The sequence below is a fragment of the Lissotriton helveticus genome, chromosome 3_1 (genome assembly GCF_964261635.1).
Source record: "Lissotriton helveticus chromosome 3_1, aLisHel1.1, whole genome shotgun sequence".
Lineage (NCBI taxonomy): Eukaryota > Metazoa > Chordata > Amphibia > Caudata > Salamandridae > Lissotriton > Lissotriton helveticus.
In genome coordinates, this window is record NC_136061.1 from 1,032,102,335 (window position 1) to 1,032,121,723 (window position 19,389).

Sequence of the window (19,389 nt, forward strand, 5' to 3'; positions counted from 1 at the left end):
TTCAGATTTCACCACCGTCGACGGAGGTGCAGGCCGATCCCGAAGAACACGTCGACGGACAGGCCCAAGACCTTGAATACGTCGAAGAGGTAGGGGACGACGAAGAAGTTTATGGGGCCGCGGAAGATAGCTCAGAGGAAGAGCTATGCCCCGAAAGCTACATGACTCAGGCTCAGGTCACGGGATCGCCACTCGGCCTTACCCACGACCCTGCACCGCTATCCCCGGCCCCGCCTTCTGGCCCGGCCACGGACACTCAAGCGGAGCCGCAATTGCCCGTATCGAAACCGAAACCTTCGGATTCGACGGCACCAAAGATGGCCGACGTCCAACCAAAAACGAAACCGAAACCATCGGATTCGACAACACCTAAGATGGCCGACGTCCAACAAAAAATATCGAAGCCTGCTCCTTCATCGACTCAGTCGCCCTCCGGCCCACAGAAGTCGAAGAAGGCTGTCGAGTCGACAGCGCCGCAAAAGGTGCCCAAGGAACCATCCTCTAAGAAGGCCGTCCATCAAGTGTCGAGCACGGTTGCTCCGGCGCGGACTTCCAAGACTGTTGACGCGCCTTCGGAATCCACTGCGGCGCCTACAAGTAAACGCACGGTCGAGTCAAAGTCGACTAAGGGCCACGACCCGAAGACCGGAGGCACTGCGCATCGGCACAAAGATGCCGGATCTGCAGCAACGGCATCGGTGCCAAAGGCTACAACGGAGACGCGACCCGTTAGAGCCGAAGATTCGTCCACGGAATACTCGTCGACACCGAGGGATTCCGACACTACCGAACATCGGTCGTCGGTTACAAAACCCTCTGCTTCCTTCACAAAGCAGGTCACCGACTCCCTCAAACGTATTCGGGAGAAGACTTTGTCGTCAACGGCTCCCACGCCGTCGGCTCCAACATCGGTGGACACACCTCCAAAGGCCTCGACCAAGCTTCTCTACACTCTGCCACCTAAGGTGGCACCGAAGGCGTTTGCACCCAGATTGGTGCCGAAAATCGCTGCCACGTCGGAACCTTCAATGCAAAAAAGCCGCTTGAATCGACATCAAGCCTCAGAAGACCAATCTGAGCATTACATCGATGCCCAAACGGGGAAATTGACCCTCTACAAGAGGAAAATCACTTCCCAACCACTGGAATCCTATGTCATTCCACTAAAAAAGAAAAGGCCGGCACAAGACATTCCTGCCCTTGTTGAACCTATTCTCACAACACCAAGAAGGAGTCCATCACCTTCCCCCAACCAATCAGGAGGAGAGGATGAGGGCCAAGATGACCAGTACAATTTCCCAGTTGACAATGACCCTGATGTTCAACAGGACTCATATGACGACACTGGGGACCAAGGTGGACATCAGGTGGTACAAGATCCACAGGGTTTTGGGGCACGTACATCACCAACAAAGGATTCTGCAGCATTTAATGCTTTGATAGAGCGGGCAGCTGCAAATCATGATGTGGACTTGCATGCTGACCCGGTGGAGGAAGATTTTTTGTTTGACACTTTCTCAGTTTCGGAAAGAACAGTTAAAATACTTCCTATGCTCAAAGGTGTCCTTAAACATGCCCCAGAGATCTTTAAGGAACCTACCAGGGCGAGAGTGGTGAACCCACGTATCGAGAAGAAATACAGGCCAGCACCAGGGGACCCTGCATATATTCGGGGACAGTTGCCCCTGCATTCGTTGGTGGTCGCCAATGCCCGCAAAAGGGCGAACTCCCAAACAACGGGTGAAGCTCCTCCCCCAGACAAGGAGTCGAAAGTGCTTGAGGCATCCGGCAAAAGGGTGGCTGCGCAGGCTGCCAATATCTGGCGTATAGCAAACACACAGGCACTATTGGCACGTTACGATAGGGCGCATTACGACACCCTAGAACAGCACCTTCAACACCTACCTGATGAATTTAAGGAAGCAGCCGAAATGCTCATACAAGAGGGAAAGCTCATCTCAAACGCTGCAATAAAGTGTGCACTTGATGTGGCTGATACAGCGGCTAGGGGAATTAACACTAGCGTCATGTTAAGGCGACAAGCATGGCTTCGCATATCTGGATTTAAACCCGACATTCAAACAACAATACTCAACCAGCCCGTCAATCCTGACAGACTGTTTGGTCCAGATGTTGACACCACCCTTGAAAAGATTAAAAAGGACAATGAGACTGCTAAGTCCATGGGGGCGCTTCAGTCTCAACAATTCAGGGGAAGCACTTTTCGTCGCTCAGGAGCACGTGGTGTTACCAGAGGACACTTGGGTCAACAAACACAATTCGCAAAAGGTGGTGCACAATCCTCGTACCCCAAGCAGGGTAGAGGGGGTTACAGAGGTAACAGTGCCAAGGGCAGGGGCAGAGGGAACAACAACTCTCGTTCCTCTGCCGCCAACAAACAGTGACTCTCTGTCACTGCCCCCCGACCATCCAACACCTGTCGGGGGGAGACTCCAACAGTTCCTGCCAGTCTGGACGTCCATCACCACACAGGTGGGTGAGAAAACTTATCCAGTACGGTTATTGTTTGGAGTTAACATCCACTCCTCCCAACATTCCCCCAAGACACCGTCCTATGTCGGCAGAGCACTTGCACTTATTGCAGCAGGAAGTTGTTGGGATGCTGCAAAAAGGCGCAATCGAACTCGTACCAGTGGAGGAGGAAGGAACAGGGGTCTATTCCCTGTACTTCCTCATCCCAAAAAAGGACGGATCCCTCAGACCCATTCTGGATCTACGCCCCCTCAACCTGTATATACTGTCAGAACACTTTCACATGCTCACACTGCAACAGATTCTTCCCCTGCTAAACCAAGGGGATTTCCTAGCAACCTTGGACCTCAAGGATGCTTACTTCCACATCCCACTCCACCCCTCCCACAGAAGGTACCTCAGGTTCACCATTCAAAACAGGCACTATCAGTTCAAAGTCCTACCCTTCGGGGTGACTACTGCCCCCAGAGTGTTCACAAAGTGTCTGGCGACAGTGGCGGCGCACCTCAGGAGGCAGAACATACATGTCTACCCCTACCTAGACGACTGGCTTGTTCAAGCAAAGTCGGCACAACAGTGCGCCGCGGACATGTCCCACACTATTCACCTCCTTCACAGTCTGGGGTTCTCGCTAAACTACCCGAAGTCGCACCTTCAACCAGCCCATGTGCGGCAGTATCTGGGCGCGACAATAAACACCCTGACTGCTATGGCTCAGCCAAACCCAGTCAGGATCGACAACATTCAATCGCTGATCCGGAGGTTCAGACCGCAACACTCCCTACCAGCGAGAGTGTTAATGCAGTTGATAGGCATGATGGCCTCCTGCATCTTCATAGTCCCGCACGCGAGGTTGCACATGCGTCCGCTCCAAGAATGCTTGGCAAATCAGTGGACACAGGCTCAAGGACAACTGACAGACCTAGTGTTGGTGACCGGTCGGGCTTACAACTCTCTGCATTGGTGGAATCCACACAACCTTTGCAAGGGACGACCGTTCCAAGAGCCAGTGCCACAGATTATCCTAACAACGGACGCATCTCTCCAAGGGTGGGGAGCTCATGTGCTCCACTACACTGTGCAGGGTCTCTGGTCCGCTCAGCAACAGAAGTTGCACATCAACTACCTATTGATGGCAATCTTCATGGTGCTAAAATCCTTCAAAGTACATCTGTGCAACAAAGTCGTGTTGATCCGGACGGACAACATGACAGCAATGTACTACATCCAAAAGCAGGGAGGTACTCACTCGCCACAGCTGTCTCATCTGGCTCAGAGCATGTGGAAGTGGGCAATTCAGAGGAACATTTTCCTCATGGCGGAACACCTCCCGGGCAAGGACAATCAGATGGCGGATCTGCTCAGCAGATACAGCCATCAAATGCATGAGTGGGAGATACATCCATCAGTACTCCACCCGTACTTCCAGCAGTGGGGTCATCCAGAGATAGACCTGTTTGCCACAAGGGAAAACGCAAAATGCCAAAGCTTTGCCGCCAGGTTCCCTCACCCGGAATCGCAAGGGAATGCGATATGGATGAACTGGTCCGGCAAATTTGCGTACGCTTTTCCCCCAGCGCCTCTCATTCCGCTGGTGGCAAGAAAGCTAAAGCAACACTAGATGACTCTCATCCTAGTTGCTCCAACATGGGCACGCCAACCATGGTACACCACGTTTCTAGAACTGTCCGTGGTACCGCATCAAAGGCTGCATCTCACATCCAGGCTCTTGCCGCAGAACCATGGCGACATTCAGCATCCGGATCCGCAACAGCTCAATCTGGCGATCTGGCTCCTGAGGTCTTAGAATTTGGCTACCTCAACCTGCCTCCAGAATGCATGGACATCATCCGGGAGGCAAGAAAGCCCACTACCAGAGCTTGCTATGCGGCAAAATGGAAGCGGTTTGTCATTTACTGTACAAACAACAATATCAACCCGCTAGATGCATCCATTCCTAACATCTGCTATTTGTTGCATCTTTACAAATGCAATCTGGCGTACGCTTCCATTCGGATACATTTATCCGCCGTAGCGGCTTATCTCCAGAATAGGCAGCATCTCTCTGTTTTCAGGGTGCCTGCCATTAAAGCCTTCCTAGAGGGACTGAAGCGAGTCATTCCTCCAAGAACACCACCAGCTCCAGTGTGGAACCTCAATGTGGTCCTCACTAGGCTGATGGGCCCACCTTTCGAGCCACTGCACTCCTGCGAAATTCAATTTCTAACATGGAAAGTGGCTTTTCTCATTGCTATTACATCGCTCAGACGCGTTAGTGAGCTGCAAGCGCTCACAATCCAAGAGCCATTCATCCAAATACATTCCAACAGGGTAGTGCTCCGCACTAACCCCAAATTCCTTCCTAAGGTGGTGTCAGTTTCATATCAACCAAACTATTGACCTACCCACATTCTTCCAAAACCCACAAACAGTAGCGGAAAGAATGCTTCATACATTGGACGTTAGGAGAGCGTTGATGTACTACATTGACAGAACACAACACTTTAGGAAAACACAACAACTTTTTGTTGCCTTCTCAGCACAGCACAAAGGCAACCCCATTTCCAAAGCAGGGATAGCCAGATGGATTGTTAAGTGCATTCAAATCTGTTATCAAAAGGCTAAGCGTACTTTAACAATACCCCCAAGGGCGCACTCCACACGCAAGTTGGGGGCCTCCATGGCTTTCCTGGGGAACATTCCTTTGGAAGACATTTGTAGAGCAGCCACATGGTCTACACCACACACATTTACCAAACATTACTGTGTCGATGTGCATTCCAAACAGCAAGCAGCTGTAGGACAGGCTGTTCTCAAGACACTTTTTCAAGCTTCTGCAGCTGGCACGGGCAACCGCCCTTAATGGAGGGACTGCTATGTATTCTATGCAATAGATATGAATTTAGCAGCCCACATGCCTCAAACTGAATATGCTACTTACCAGTATGCATCTGTTCTTGGCATGTAGGGCTGCTAACATTCATATCGCCCGCCCTCCTCCCCGGTGCCCGTAGCGGCTGCAGATACTCTCTTGCATTCATCACTAGCATGGACATCCTTTACACTATTTCACTCCATCTCTGCCACAATGGCTAAAAACAATCTGGGGATGGAGTCGATGCCCATGCGCACTGTAGTCCAGGGGAGGAGCCACCTATCTCGTGATACTTCGAAGACTCTTCCAGGACAACAAGGTGCAATCATCCGGACCCAACACTAGGCGGCGATCTATGCAATAGATATGAATGTTAGCAGCCCTACATGCCAAGAACAGATGCATACTGGTAAGTAGCATATTCATTATATTACGTTGACAGAACAAAATCATTCAGAAAGACAGAGCAACTATTCGTCGCATTTTCACCACAAGATGAGGGTAATCCCATTTCCAAGACAGGAATAGCCAGATGGATAGTTAAATGCATTCAAATATGCTATCAAAAGTCAAAGCGCACTTTAACAGTCCCCCCCCCCCCCAAAAGCCCACTCAACACGTAAAATGGGGGCATCCATGGCTTTCCTAGGAAATATTCCATTAGAAGACATATGTAGGCAGCTACATGGTCCACCATACACACTTTCACTAAACACTACTTTGTTGACGTGCAAGCTAAGCAACAAGCTGCTGTGGGCCAGGCTGTCCTTAGAACTCTTTTTCAAACTACTGCAGCTGATACAGGCGACCACCGCAGAAGAGAAACTGCTATACAGTCTATGCTAAGATATGAATTCAGCAGCCCACATGCCTCGAACAGCAAATGCTACTTACCAGTATGCATCTGTTCTTGGCATGTAGGGCTGCTGACATTCATATCGCCCACCCTCCTCCCCGGTGCCTGTCACAGCTGCATGGTTATCTTCTTTACATACATTTACATGGTCATCTCTTACTTTACTATACTCCATCTTTGCCACAATGGCGAAAAACTATCTGAAGATGGAGAAGATGCCCATGCGCACTGTAGTCCAGGGGAGGAGTCACCTATCTCGTGATACTTCGAAGCCTCTTCCAAGACAACAAGGTGCAAACATCCGGACCCAACACTAGACGGCAATCTATGCTAAGATATAAATGTCAGCAGCCCTACATGCCAAGAACAGATGCATGCTGCTAAGTAGCATTTGCCTATCAAGCTCTGTTGAACTGCTTTCCTTTTACTGGTTGTGTCAATTTACTCAGGTTTTTACTGTCATTTGCATATTTGATTTGAAGCCAGTGAAGTGATGTGATTTCACAGTGTGTACATGCCCGTAGCTACACAACTGACACAATGTCTCCAGAATTGTGTACACAGATTTGCTGGCTTGGAAGGAGCTTAACTCCACTCCAGTGGTAGTCACTGAAATTTGCCAAAGATACTTTCAAGTTACCTACAATGAAAATCGAAGCCTTTAAATGTTTTTTTTTTTAATTATTATTAAGGATTTTTTGGAAAGGAACCACCAGAATGAAACTTCTGTGCTGGCGATCTTATCTTCTATTCTTGCATTAAACTATGTTTCCAAACAGAGCTTCTGTTCAGACCTTGCACGTCTTACTTCTGCTTGAGTTTCTAAAGTGACACTCAGAGACCTGTTTTGTCTTGAGAGGCACTCTGGATTCCCGTATGCCTTTCTGCCAATAACACTCCTGTCCAAAGTTCTCAAGAAGCCCGATCAGAGAGGCTTAAGTCATCCTAGTGGTTATGGATAGGGCTTGGAGAGTGCGGTATCCAGAATTCCTGGGCTTGAGCATAGATCCTACGATCAGGCTGCCCCTCCTTGAGGAGCTGCTGATGCAGTAACAGGGTTCTGCACCTGGGCCTTTTCAATCTCCAACCTCTAGCTTGGACATTGAGTGGCGACAGCTGACACCTTCGACTTTCCTCCAGAGGTGATTGATATTTGGCTGCCAGTCGTCCCTTGACAAAAACTACGCCTGTCATTGGAACAAATTTGTTGCCTAGTGTGGCACGCGTCAAATTGACTCGCCCCAGGCCAAGAACTGCTTTGGGCACAGTTAAGGGTTATCTTTTGGCTGTTTTGTCCTACTTACGGTTGCCAGATCAGCCCTCCTTGTTTTAGCTGCCAGTTGTTATGAAATTTGTGAAAGGGCTATCACATGTTCCCCCTTCCCATTTTGTGCTGCCCCAATGGGACCTTAAGGTTCTCACTTATTTGATCTTCACTCTGTTCGAGCTGCTTCACTACTGTCCCTTACAGCTCCCTATCTTCAAGACAGTGTTCCTAGTTGCCATCACCTCAACATGCTGTGTAAGTCTGCTTAAGCCTCTGTTAATCCTCCATACACCACGTTTTTCCCAGAAAATAACAATTCAGTCAAATATGAAACCAACACCTTGCCGGTGTTCTTTGCACCGTCTCCTCCTTAGAGGGGTGAGAAGAGACTCCATGCTTGGACCCCACAAGAGTACTGAACTTCTACATGGATCATACCAAGGCACACTGGGTGGAAAATCCATTATTTGTTTACTGGAACGAAAAAAAGGCTGTGCAAAAGTTAACCATCTGCTGCAATGTGCTCTGCATTAGATCTGTTATTCAGTGGCTAAAAAGCAGCCTCTGGAAGGACTGCATGCTCACTGTACCAGGGCCAAAGTTGCTACCTATGCATTAGTCCCCGTCGTAGACTTATTGCAGGCAGCTACGAGGATATCCCTCAATACTTTCATAAAGCACTGTTGTCTGAACAGTCAGGTTTACTGAGAAGGGCATGTTGCTCTCTCTGTCCTGCTGAACTTTCTGGCTTCAGTACATCCTTAGGCCCACCATCGTATACGCACTGCTTTAGTATCTATTAAAAAGTTGATGATGAATCTGCTGCTTGAGGTCTATATGGGCCAAGATCTAACTTTCTGCCAAATTTGGTGGCATTCCTTTCAACCGTTTTTGCAGTATTACTGTTAAATCTTTCCTTGGAAGATTGCATGGGGTAAAACTGTGTTTTGGGACCCCCTTTTTCTTGCTCCCCGCTTGAAATATCACCACGAAACCTTCCAGTAAGTAGCGTAAGTGGATGAACTTTTTTTGGGGGGTCTGGGGGGGGGGGGGATGGAAGTCAAGCTCTGCCAAAGTTTATTAGCAAGCCAATAAAATACTTTTCCTATGTTCAAACAGTCTTGACCCCTGGAGCCGGACAAGGACTCATTTACACATCGCTGGGTCCAAGCTGAGGTGGCATGGTGGGTAGGGTAAGGATTGGTTGGAATGGTACCCTGGGACTATTACCAGTGGTTAGATTTATTACAGGCATTGCTCCCATTACCCTTTGCCTGTTTAACAGTGTAGCTGCACCAGCACCCATCAGTCAACCCAAGTTTGTTCCTGCACCCATCCGGGGTGAGTGCAAAGGTCTCTGGAGTTTAGTAGCAGAGTTGTGCTCTCCAGAGCGCACCATCTTGTTTTTATTTATTTAGATTCATGAAGGTAGTGTGAACACAGGTCTATGGTTGTCTCCAGGATCCCAAGAAAAAACACATTAGTGACTGATCCTTCTCAGGGTGGGTACCTCTCAGTGCCATTCTCTTGTGATCCGGATTGAGTGACCCTCTGGAGCCAAGGCCAGAAGACCTTTTTGGTCCACGCCTATGGCCTGTGAGCTGCAACTGTTTTAGTCCTTAACTGGTTTTAGTGCCAAGAGGCCTAATGGACATCCACGACTTATACACACCAAAAATAACATCTTAGATGTTCCAGTCACCAGTTCTACTAATTAAAATCAATACATCCAATTTCTAAGGACAGATATCTGGTTACGAAACAGCACAGCGGCACCAGATATGCACCTGGTGTTCAAATTTCACCGAGTCTGAGCAATAAGAAATCCCACAATTGCATGTTTTCTCCCGTACGCCTTAGCATGCTGTGGCGGGAAAGGGTAAATTAGTGATTAGAAACTGTACAGCAGCACCCGTGCCTGCCCTAACAATACTAGTACATGTGCCAAGATGGCCGACCGGTGAGGAGTTCCGGCCAGGAACTCCCAGCTAGGGATTGACTTATTGGCTTAAATCCCCCGATTTCTACCTCCTCCTTGGACCCTCTTACTCACCTGGGGTCCTGTTTGACTGCAGTCCTCGTCTTCTCCAATCTCCCGCATATCGGCTCGAGATCTTCAGAGGATTACGAGATCGATGTTTGAGACTCGAAGCCCGAGCAAACATGGCCGATGCCTAGTGGAGCTGCCTAGACAGCTATAGGGGAGATTGGCTCCGGTTTCACTGCATCTGTCGTCCCCTACCCAGCTGGATATCAGGCACAGTTCTCCTCACCTCTCCGATACGTCTCCCTCTTCCCCCGCCTTCCTGATGATACACCGGAGAAAAATTCTTCCTTCCTGGGTGGCTGTTGGGGAAATGGCGGGGGATCTCTTCTCCGGCGTCGCCTGCCTTCCTGATCGGAGACGTGGTTGCCTGGCATTCCGCTGCGCTGAAATGAGGATCCACGTGAACGCAGTAATGAGAATTACGCGACACTGCTGCCCTGCACCACTGAGCTTGCTTCCTTTTTTTCCTGAGTTGCTCGCCCTCCTGACCCACAGCTGCCTTTCCTCTTCCTAGGACTGCTGCCTGGGCGCCAGCGCTGACTTCCCCTGCCGTCCATGACACGGGAGAGATCAGCGACTTCCTACCTTACCTCGCTCCAGTACCATCTGCTGCCTTCGCCATTCAGTTCTGCTTTTGGGGTAAGTTGTAAATTCTGGATATTTTTATCTGACTTTTATCTACCCGTAATCCAGCCATCTTGTTTATGTAACTCTTGGCGTCCGTGTCCTTGGTTCCTCCATTTTGCGGTTTCGACTGTCCCCGCATTGTTCCTTGCCACTGGCCAGCTCCCTATGCCTCCGGAGTGATCATTGCCCCTCTGAATTCAACTTCACCCCTCTCTTCTTGTTCGGCTTGGTGAAGCACCCCTTCCATTTCTAACTCTCTACCCGACCCAGTAATGAAGTCCGGCACTGGTTGTTGTGGATCCCTGGACCCTCTCCGGTTTTATTCGACTTGCCTGCTCTGACGTTTAGTGTCCACGGAAGTTCTCTTCTCCATGACCGGTCGGCCTGTCTTTATATGTATTCCTATCCCTTTACTTTTCCCCCTCTAACATCTATGCTCCTTGTACTTGTTTTCTATGTTATTCTAATGCTCTAGCAACAGATGTGTTTTTGTAACACTGTCTTTTTCCATGCTATGTTATGCTCTAGAAAGTAATGTAACTATGTAACACTATTCTGTTGTAACTACTTCCTTATGTAAAGCGCTCTGATACCTCCGGGTCTAGCCAGCGCTATTTGTAGTTATAGTTAGGTCAGCTATTCCATTGAAGACATTGTTTGTGTTCTAATAACTTTGGCCCCATTTGATGAATCATTGCAAAAGTTTCCAAAAGGTGAAACTTTTGGACTAGTTTGTGCATGGAAAGTTTTGTGATGATCCGTCAAGCAGGGCCCGAGAAAAAACAAGAGTCCCAAAAAACAAAACCACCATCCATTTTGCTTACACTTTAAGAAGGGCTACTGCAAAACTGCTGAACGGAATGACATGAAATTTAGCAGGAAGCTAGATCTTGGTCTGTAGATTGTGCTTTGAATAGGCGGCCGGACCAGATTTATTCATTATAGGCCCCAGGGAGCCCACCCCCAAGGTGGTATTCAATAAGGGGAGGAGGGCCACGTGTGTTAGAACATGTCATGAATGATGTAATAGGAGAGGTCATAAACAGACCAGGCCGGGGGCACAAGTTATACTTGGCTCTGCTAACTATAACTGGTGATTTTGTTTATTTTTTAGTTTACGTTAAAGTTGTCTGTGTGTGTGTGTGTGTGCATATATATATATGTATGCATATATAGATGTATGCATATAGATGTATGCATATAGATGTATGCATATATATGTGTGTGTATATTTTAGAGACTTCTAGCGGCAGATTATCTACCTTAGAATTAAAGATTTCATCAGACTGGATCTGGAAGGTCTTTTGGGAGCAGTACCCCTGTGCACTGGTGTGTGACATTGATTGGCTGTGTTTGCGTCGTGCTCGCTGGAAATGGTGTTGCAGTACCTAAATAGGCACCCCCCGGGTGTGCTAATGTCCGTTTTTGTTTCCGTGCCAGCCAGCGCTGATCCCTAGAAGAGCTACTTTTTTTTTTTTACTGACTTTTTCTACATTTTTATTGGTTTTTTTTAGGAGGTTTACAATCTGGTGTGTCAAGGAATGTCTTTGGGCAAGCTGGCTTTTAAGCCATGCGTGCCTGTCACTGGCCGATTTCGGTGACTGACCTGCACCTCAATTGTCTGTGCTGTCTGAAGCTCGTCCACATAACCAAGGCGTGTTCCGATTGCAGGGAAATTGGCACTGAAGCCTTTGAGGGACCTGTCCCGGTAGATGCTAGCAGCCTGGCATGCGACTCCGAGGAAGTTGAGATCCTGGTCCTAGGGTAGGGTCCTGGGGTAGTTTGCAGAGCCCATAGTCCTCCTTGTCCCATTTGAGGTCCTCGGGTAAGAGGCACAGAAATAAGAGCAAAAACTTGAAGTGCTCTTTGACTTCTCCTCAGTTGGCGGACGAGACGAGGGAGCTTGGTGTTCTAGGCCTCGTTCCTCAGAACCTGGCCAGACTCCGAACCTTCCTTATTTTCTAAAGGCCGGAGCGCACCCGCACAATTAAAAGGGTTCTGTGAGGCCATGCGACTCATTTTGGGGCAGCCCGAGCCTGTTTAATTGTCTTCAGCCCAGTGCGGTCAGATGGACCCAGTCTGGTTCTGTGCCTCTGGCCCTGCCTGGGCCCCAGGGATCCATTCCTGGAGCCAGACTGATTCCGGTCGTGCCATCTCAACCTTCCTTCAGTCTCGGTTCCGATGCTCCTGCCGGCGCCCCCAATTAGCAAAACCCCCATTGTCATCCCCAACTCGGACACTGGCCTGGATGGGCATCACCCCACGCGGACTCAATTTTATTGCAAAAAGAACAATTAATGGACGGAATGCTGAAATATTGTCAAACATTCACCCCAGTACAGAGATCTGAGCCTAAATCAATCTTTTTTTTTTTTCACACCATCCCTCTCCAGTTTAGACCCAGCCATATGCAAATCAGTCCAGCCAGAACTGCCAGGACAGGTCCTCACTGGACTGGAAACAAGCATCCATGGGGAGCAGGGTCAAGAGTAGTTTGTGTGTGGCTGGGTTCAGTCTGGGCTGACGTGGCAAGCAAAATAACTACGGATTAAACCCAGATCTGTGACTCTGTCCATCCATTTTATTTTGTGATGTTGCTATTTGCGCCCTAAGTGGCTATGGTTATGCCCAGATGGGGGTCCCTTACTCATTGCTCCACTGGATTCAAGCTAGCCTTGCGGATATGCGGTGATACCCCAAAACCGTTCCCAGGATGCTCGTTTTCCTTCTAGGGAGGGCTTGGCTTAGCAGTCAGGCTGGACTGTTCCCATGGGGAGCAGGGTCTTGACTGATTTGCCTGTGACTGGGTCCAAACTGGGGTGACACCGCGAGCAAAATAACGATGGAGATGGATTGTTTAAAAAGTTTCAACAGTCCGCCCGTCATTTTTTGTGATGTTCCTTATTTTTATTTCCCAGGCTTCGTGAAGACTGGGAGGATTCATTGGACCCTTTAGAATACCAGCCGTATGTGGAAGAAAAGAGTGTGGACTGGTTTGAGGATTTGGGTGAGGCCAACGACCTGGATAGTCTCTAGATGCTGGTCTGCTTTCTCCCCCTACCATGCCTATTGAGGAGGCAGTTTCGTACACAGTGGTGGTGCAGAGGGCAGCTGAGGTCCGTGACCTTCAGCTACCCACTGTGGAGGTTAAGACTATTCTCCTGACAGAGGTGCTGTTAACCGGTAGTCTCCACGTCGGAATCATTACTCCCATTCAATGGCTCCCTCATTGACGTCCAGTTGGGACCTGGTCCAAACCCAGCGCAGGGGCTCCTGTGAATAGCACGATTGCCCACCATCATCGCCCCACTCCTGGGGACCGAAACTTCCTCACGCTAAACCCTCCATGTGAGAGCCTACACCTACCCAAGGCGCTTTACCTACCGCTCTGCCGTATAGGGAATCTAAGAGGCTGTACTCATTTGGGAAGATGTTTTCTTCTGCCAGCCTGGCATTGTGGTCCGCAAACACTGCATGCCTTTTGGTCTGTTATTCCCACACTTTGCGGGATATGGTAACACAAGTGCTGCCACAGGACCCAGAAGAGGCTGGGCTGTACTCGCCCAAGCTGTCACCGAAGTGAGAGATGCAGTTAAGTTCACTATTTAATGCAGACTCGACATGACCGACTCATTGGGCAGAGACGTTTCCATGACAGTGTCCTCTTAGGCATCCATGCTTGGCTGAAGACTACTTGCTTTTCAGGGGATGTCCAAGCTTACCTTATGGACATGCCCTTCCAATGCACCCGTCTCTTCAGAGACCTGACAGATTCGGCACTCAAGCGCTTTAAGGATTCTTGTGCTACGGCCAGGTCTGTAGTCCTCTCTGCTGCCCCACTTCCACCTCAATCTGCCTTTCGCTTCTTTTGTGACTACGAAAGGGGCCTCCAGCCGCGCCGATTCCCGCTCAGCCACTACACTGCCCGGGCTTCCCAGCCTCTGTGTGGCTGAGGGTGTGGTACCCAGAGGCCTCGTGGGTCAGGTGGCCAGTGGTTGGGTCAGTCCACCACCACCCGCTACAACAGCCTTCAAACCCTCCTAGTCTGCCCCTTTACCACCATGGGCACTCAGTTGGCCACAGGATTCACCTTCACCTGCCCCAATGGCAGTCCATACCATCGGAAAGGTGGATTTTGCAGTTTGTTTGAAGGGTCTACTCCCTCCCCTTCAAAACTACTCCTCCCACAGGCTGACTGATGATCATCACCGATCTCTGCGAGGAAGTCTTGGCTCTCTTGGCCAAGGGAACCATAGAGATGTTTTCAGTGCCAGAAGTAGGCTGTGGTTGCTGTTCCCGATACTTTCTTGTTAGCAAAAAGCACAAGGGTCTTCGCCCTGTCCTTGATCTCTGCACTCCGCCTTTTCCTCAAAAAGGAGAAATTCAAAATGCACATTTTAGCTCAGGTCTTGTCTACCCTGGACCCTGGAGACTGGATGTTAGCATTGGACTTGCAGGATGCTTATTTTCATGTTCCTGTCCTGCGTGCCCACTCGGGCTATCTGCACTTTACGGTAGGCCACGAGCACTTATAGTTCACCGTGCTTCCTGCTGGCCTTGGCCGCACGCCTCAGGTGTTCGCCATGGTGATGGCAGTGGTTGCGGCTCATCTACAGAGGTCAGGGGTGGCGTTCTTTCCCTGACTTGACGACTGGCTGCTGATGGTGGTCTTGCCCCAGGTAGTTGTCCACGTAAAGATTATGGCAAACCTACTTCATTCACTGGGCTTCATTAACAACATGCAGAAGTTACACCCGATGCCCTCTCAAATGCTCCTTTTCATCTGATCTGTTCTGGACATTGTGGTGTTTCAGTTTCATCCTCCCGAGCAGCAAGTCCAGCATATTTAGGCTATGATACCAATATCTCAAACTCTATCCTGGGTTTCGGCGAGACTGACTTGAAGGCAGCCGGGCCTCATGGCCTCCTGCATCCTGCTAGTGACACATGACCTCCTGCATCCTGCTAGTGACACATGGCCTCCTGTATCCTGCTAGTGACACATGCCAGATGGCATATGTGGGCTCTTGAATAGAACCTGAAGTTTCGATGGGTCCAGCATCCGAGGAGTCTCTCTGACCTGGTCCAGTTTGCGGAGGGAACTGCAAACTATCTGCAGTGTTGGCATCCAAACTGTGATTAGGTCAGAGATGGACCCCTCTCCCTTTCCCAAGCAGCTCACAACAGTGACCGATTAGTCACTCCTAAGATGAAGTGGCCGTCTGGGAGAGGTGAAGAACAGAGGACTCTGGTCTCCAGTGGAATCTGAACTCCACATCAACATGCTGGAACTCCGGGCGATCCGATGCATTGAAAGCCTTTCTACCCTCCATCAAGGGAAGGCTGGTACAAGTGTTAATGGACAACACCACCTCCATGTGGTACTTCAACTAAAAAGACCCGGTGCCTGTCGACATGGCTGGAACACCAGTGCATTTTTCTGGTGGTTCAACATCTGACAGGTTCCCTGAACACCAGGGCGGCAAACTCTGCCGAAGATGCCTGTTGGATCACGAGTGGCATCTCCATCCAGAGGTGGTGCAAGGTCTCTTTGGGCAGTGGGAGATCCTTGGTTAGACCTGTTCGCCACTGCAGAGTATGCACAGTGTCTGCCGTTTTGCACTCTAGTCTCTCAGGGCGGCACTCGTTAGAGTCTTTGTGCATCGAGTGGTGCTCAGGCCTCCTGTGTACCTTCCTACCCAGAGTTCTTAGGAAGATAAAGAATGACCGGGCACAAGTCATCCGTATGGCTCCGGACTGGGCATGGAGAGTCAGGTTTCCCGGGCTTCTGAGCATGGCTGTTAATCCTCCATTCAGACTGCCCCTTCAGGAGTATCTTATGTCGCAGCAGCAGTGGAGGGTTTTCCGCCCTAACCTGTCAACTCTCTGGCATCTTGCGTGGAAATTGAGCGGTGACAAGTGAAAGCTTGCAACCTTTCCCCTGAAGTCTGTTATGTAAACTTTGCAGCCAGGCGTTATGTCATCTTGGCAGCCAGGTACCTCCACCAAGATGATTTACAACTGCCATTGGAAAACAATTGTGGCATGGTATGCAGAAAAATCTATTGATCCCCTTTTTGCCCCTCTGTGTGAGGTTCTGCTTTTCATTCTTTCTCTTGCCCAGTTGGGCTCTGTTCTGGGCACTTTTAAGGGCTACCTCTCTACCATTTTTTACATTCATCCGGTTGGCTGATCAATCCTCTTTGTGCAAGTCCCCTATTGTACATAGTTTACACAAGGGTCTTGCTCATCTCTTCCCTCCTTCACAATTCATTATGCCTCAGTGGGACATTAACTTAGTTGTAACTTTTTTGATGTGCACTCCTTTTGAGCCTCTACACAATTGTCCCCTCCTTCTTTGTGGCAATCATATCTCCCTACAGAGTAAATGAACTGCAGGCCTTTTCATCTAAGCCGTCTTACAGTTCAGTCTATCTGACAAAGTGCTGCTTAGCACACAGGCCTCCTTTTTGTCAAAAATGGTCACCTTTTCATCATATAGGCCGATCTATCACCTTGCCTACCTTTTATGCTTTTCCATATCCCTCTAAAGAAGAGAATCAACTCCACTGTCTGGACCCAAAAAGACTTGTAGTTCTACCTTGACCACACACGAACGTTCTGTGTGGACGATCAACTCTTCATGGGTTATGCCGGATGCAAAGAAAGGTCGGGCTTTGCAGAAGTGGACCATCTCCTGATGGGTTGTGCTAAAGCGGCCACCACTGTTAGCACACTGAGTTCTAGTCCTGGATTTTTTTGCCAGGCAGTAACATGAGCCTCCCTGCACACATTCACCGAACATAACTGTCTGCACTGTGAGGTCCAGCAGGACTTTCTCATTTGAAATAGTTTTGCAGACCCTCCTGGGGATCGTATTGCTTGGGAATCTATTATAAGGTAATAAATCTGTGGCTAGAAGGCTCTATCAGATTAACAAGTTACTTAACTTTGATAGCACCTTATCTGGTAGAGACTATATCTAGCCGCAGATACCCTACCGACTCACCCATTTTCCGTGAACGGATTTCTAGCAACAGGGATGACCCCTTTCAGGGCCTTAGTTTTGACACATCAGTGGTCAGTGTTCTTCATGGCTCTGCGCTTCTGGCGTGGAAAGTCATGAAAAGTAATTGACTTCAGCGCGTATGTGTGATGCATATATAGGTACCATGACGTAATTTGTGTCACTGACAACAGACTGAGCCGATCAACGCCACCTACTGGCACGCAGGGGTACTGCTCACAGAAAATCTTATGGATCCAGTCTGACACCTGGGAAAATTCTAAGGCAAGGAATCTACTGCTAGATATATTCTCTACCAGAAAAGGCATTACCAAAGGCAAGTAACTTGTTCATATGTATGGCATGTATATTTATGTATTGATATGTTTTGCAATGTCCTTTTGGATCCCGCTTATGCTTATGATTTTGATAAGATGAGGTTTCCCTTGGAGGAGATCCAGGAGTACAAGTCAGAAGCTTTTCCATCTATTCATGCGTAGAGTAGAATATAACCTGATTTAGTCCATTATTATTCCTCTTAGTTTCATTGTAGCTGATCATAGTTGTTATATGTATCCTAGTTAAATGTAAAACCCTCTACAGCCCTGTGGCTATTTCTGTGGTATAATAAATTATTTAAATGGAAAAAAGAATGTTTCCCATGTACACCATTGAGCTGTATACAAGCATGAGAGAATAGTGTTTGAGAAGCAGTTGAAGCAGTACATGATATTCGCCACTGTTTGTCACTCCTTAATTCATTGGATACTTAGCTTGTCTGCTGTCGTTTCCTCTTTAGGTTTTTAATTGGAAGAGAAAAACCTGGAACTCAAAGTGAGGTAGCTCGCCTTATTAGTGAGACTTTGGAACAAGAACGATGTCAACAACAGATGTATGAACAACACTGCTCTGAAGGTAGTACAGGACAGGTAAGTGCCAGAATGAGTGCTCTCCATAATCCTCATAAATCGTAGCTTCTCAAGAAAACTGATTTACCGAACATAAACATATGTCATAAGAAAACAGTTTGTATCATCACAGTGCCCTTCTGGATGTAAATCTTCATAGTTCACGCTTTTTGTATTTTACATTATTTGCAGCCCATTTTTATTAGTTTATTGCTGATAAAACATTTTAGCGTAGCCTTTTTGTTGTCTTTATTGTTGCATTTCGGAATAACTTTTCCGCTAAAATTGATATGTCCTACATTCCTTTGTTAGAAATTGCTTTTTTGATTTAATTAAATTCCACAAGTGGCTTCTTTTTAAATTTGAGAGTGTTATCTCAGCGATTCAGGAGCAGAATAATACTTCTCCTTACCCAAGATCTCCATGTCCTCACTAAGTAAAATATTTAACACTGAAAATCAATAATATTAGAGGAATATCATGCCACAAGCTGAAACTAAAGTCCACCACTCCCTTTGCTTCTTCGTCCTGAGTGCCTTCCTATACTTAATTTCAAACCCTATTTGTTGTGTTCAGCACGGTTTCTCTAGCTGAAAATAGATGTAGGACACACATTGAACCAGTCTGCAGGTTGAGGTCTAAACTTTACGTTTCTATATGAATTGATGCACTGCATGTAGTTCAAAGATGCACCAATAGATTATACTCCTACTGCATTTCTTGTGTGCCACAAAGATAAGTGAACAACACCTCATACCATAGATTGCTTTCAGAAGTGAATTAGCCCTGTCCGAAGCTAAAATCCCCCCCACCCCCCAAAAAAAAGAGGCCATCTTGCGAACTAGAAGGAAATATAGAAATGCTAGTGTAAATTGGAAGGGAAAAAAATACTCTTTTGTACTTTCAGCCAAGTCACAATTCCATGAGGCAGACTGGTATTTATGCATTTACTGCTATGTACTATCTGAAAGAAACGGTTAATTATAGATTCCTTACCTTAAAATTACACCCAGACGTCAGACTGGATCCTGAATTTTTCGTCAGCAGTACCCCTGCGCGTCGAAAGGTGGCGTCGGTCGGCTCCACATTCGTCGTTGGCATCGTGGTCACCGGGATGATGATGCAGTAGCTACTTAGTTGATACCCTTGTGTAATAACGTCAGTTCTTTCTTTTTCCGCGCCAGCCAGCGCAGACCTGGAGAGTGTGGATTCAGAAAAAAGACTTGTTCTCAACTTTTGTCGACACAGTTTATGCTGAGTCTTCGACTCCTGGTGCACGAGGGATGCCCGGCTTCAAGGCTTGCGGTTCC

At 48.2% G+C, this 19,389-nt stretch overlaps 1 protein-coding gene across 3 annotated transcripts in view; it reads left to right on the top strand.

The window, feature by feature from the left end:
- The window catches only part of LOC144823224 (neurabin-1-like), a 647,660-nt gene that overhangs the window by 288,096 nt on the left and 340,175 nt on the right, over positions 1-19,389 (top strand). For all 3 annotated transcript variants that reach the window (XM_078681559.1, XM_078681561.1, XM_078681560.1), the window contains exon 5: positions 17,971-18,100. In XM_078681559.1, the coding sequence (XP_078537685.1) occupies positions 17,971-18,100 (130 nt within the window). The remainder of the gene's footprint in view (positions 1-17,970; positions 18,101-19,389) is intronic.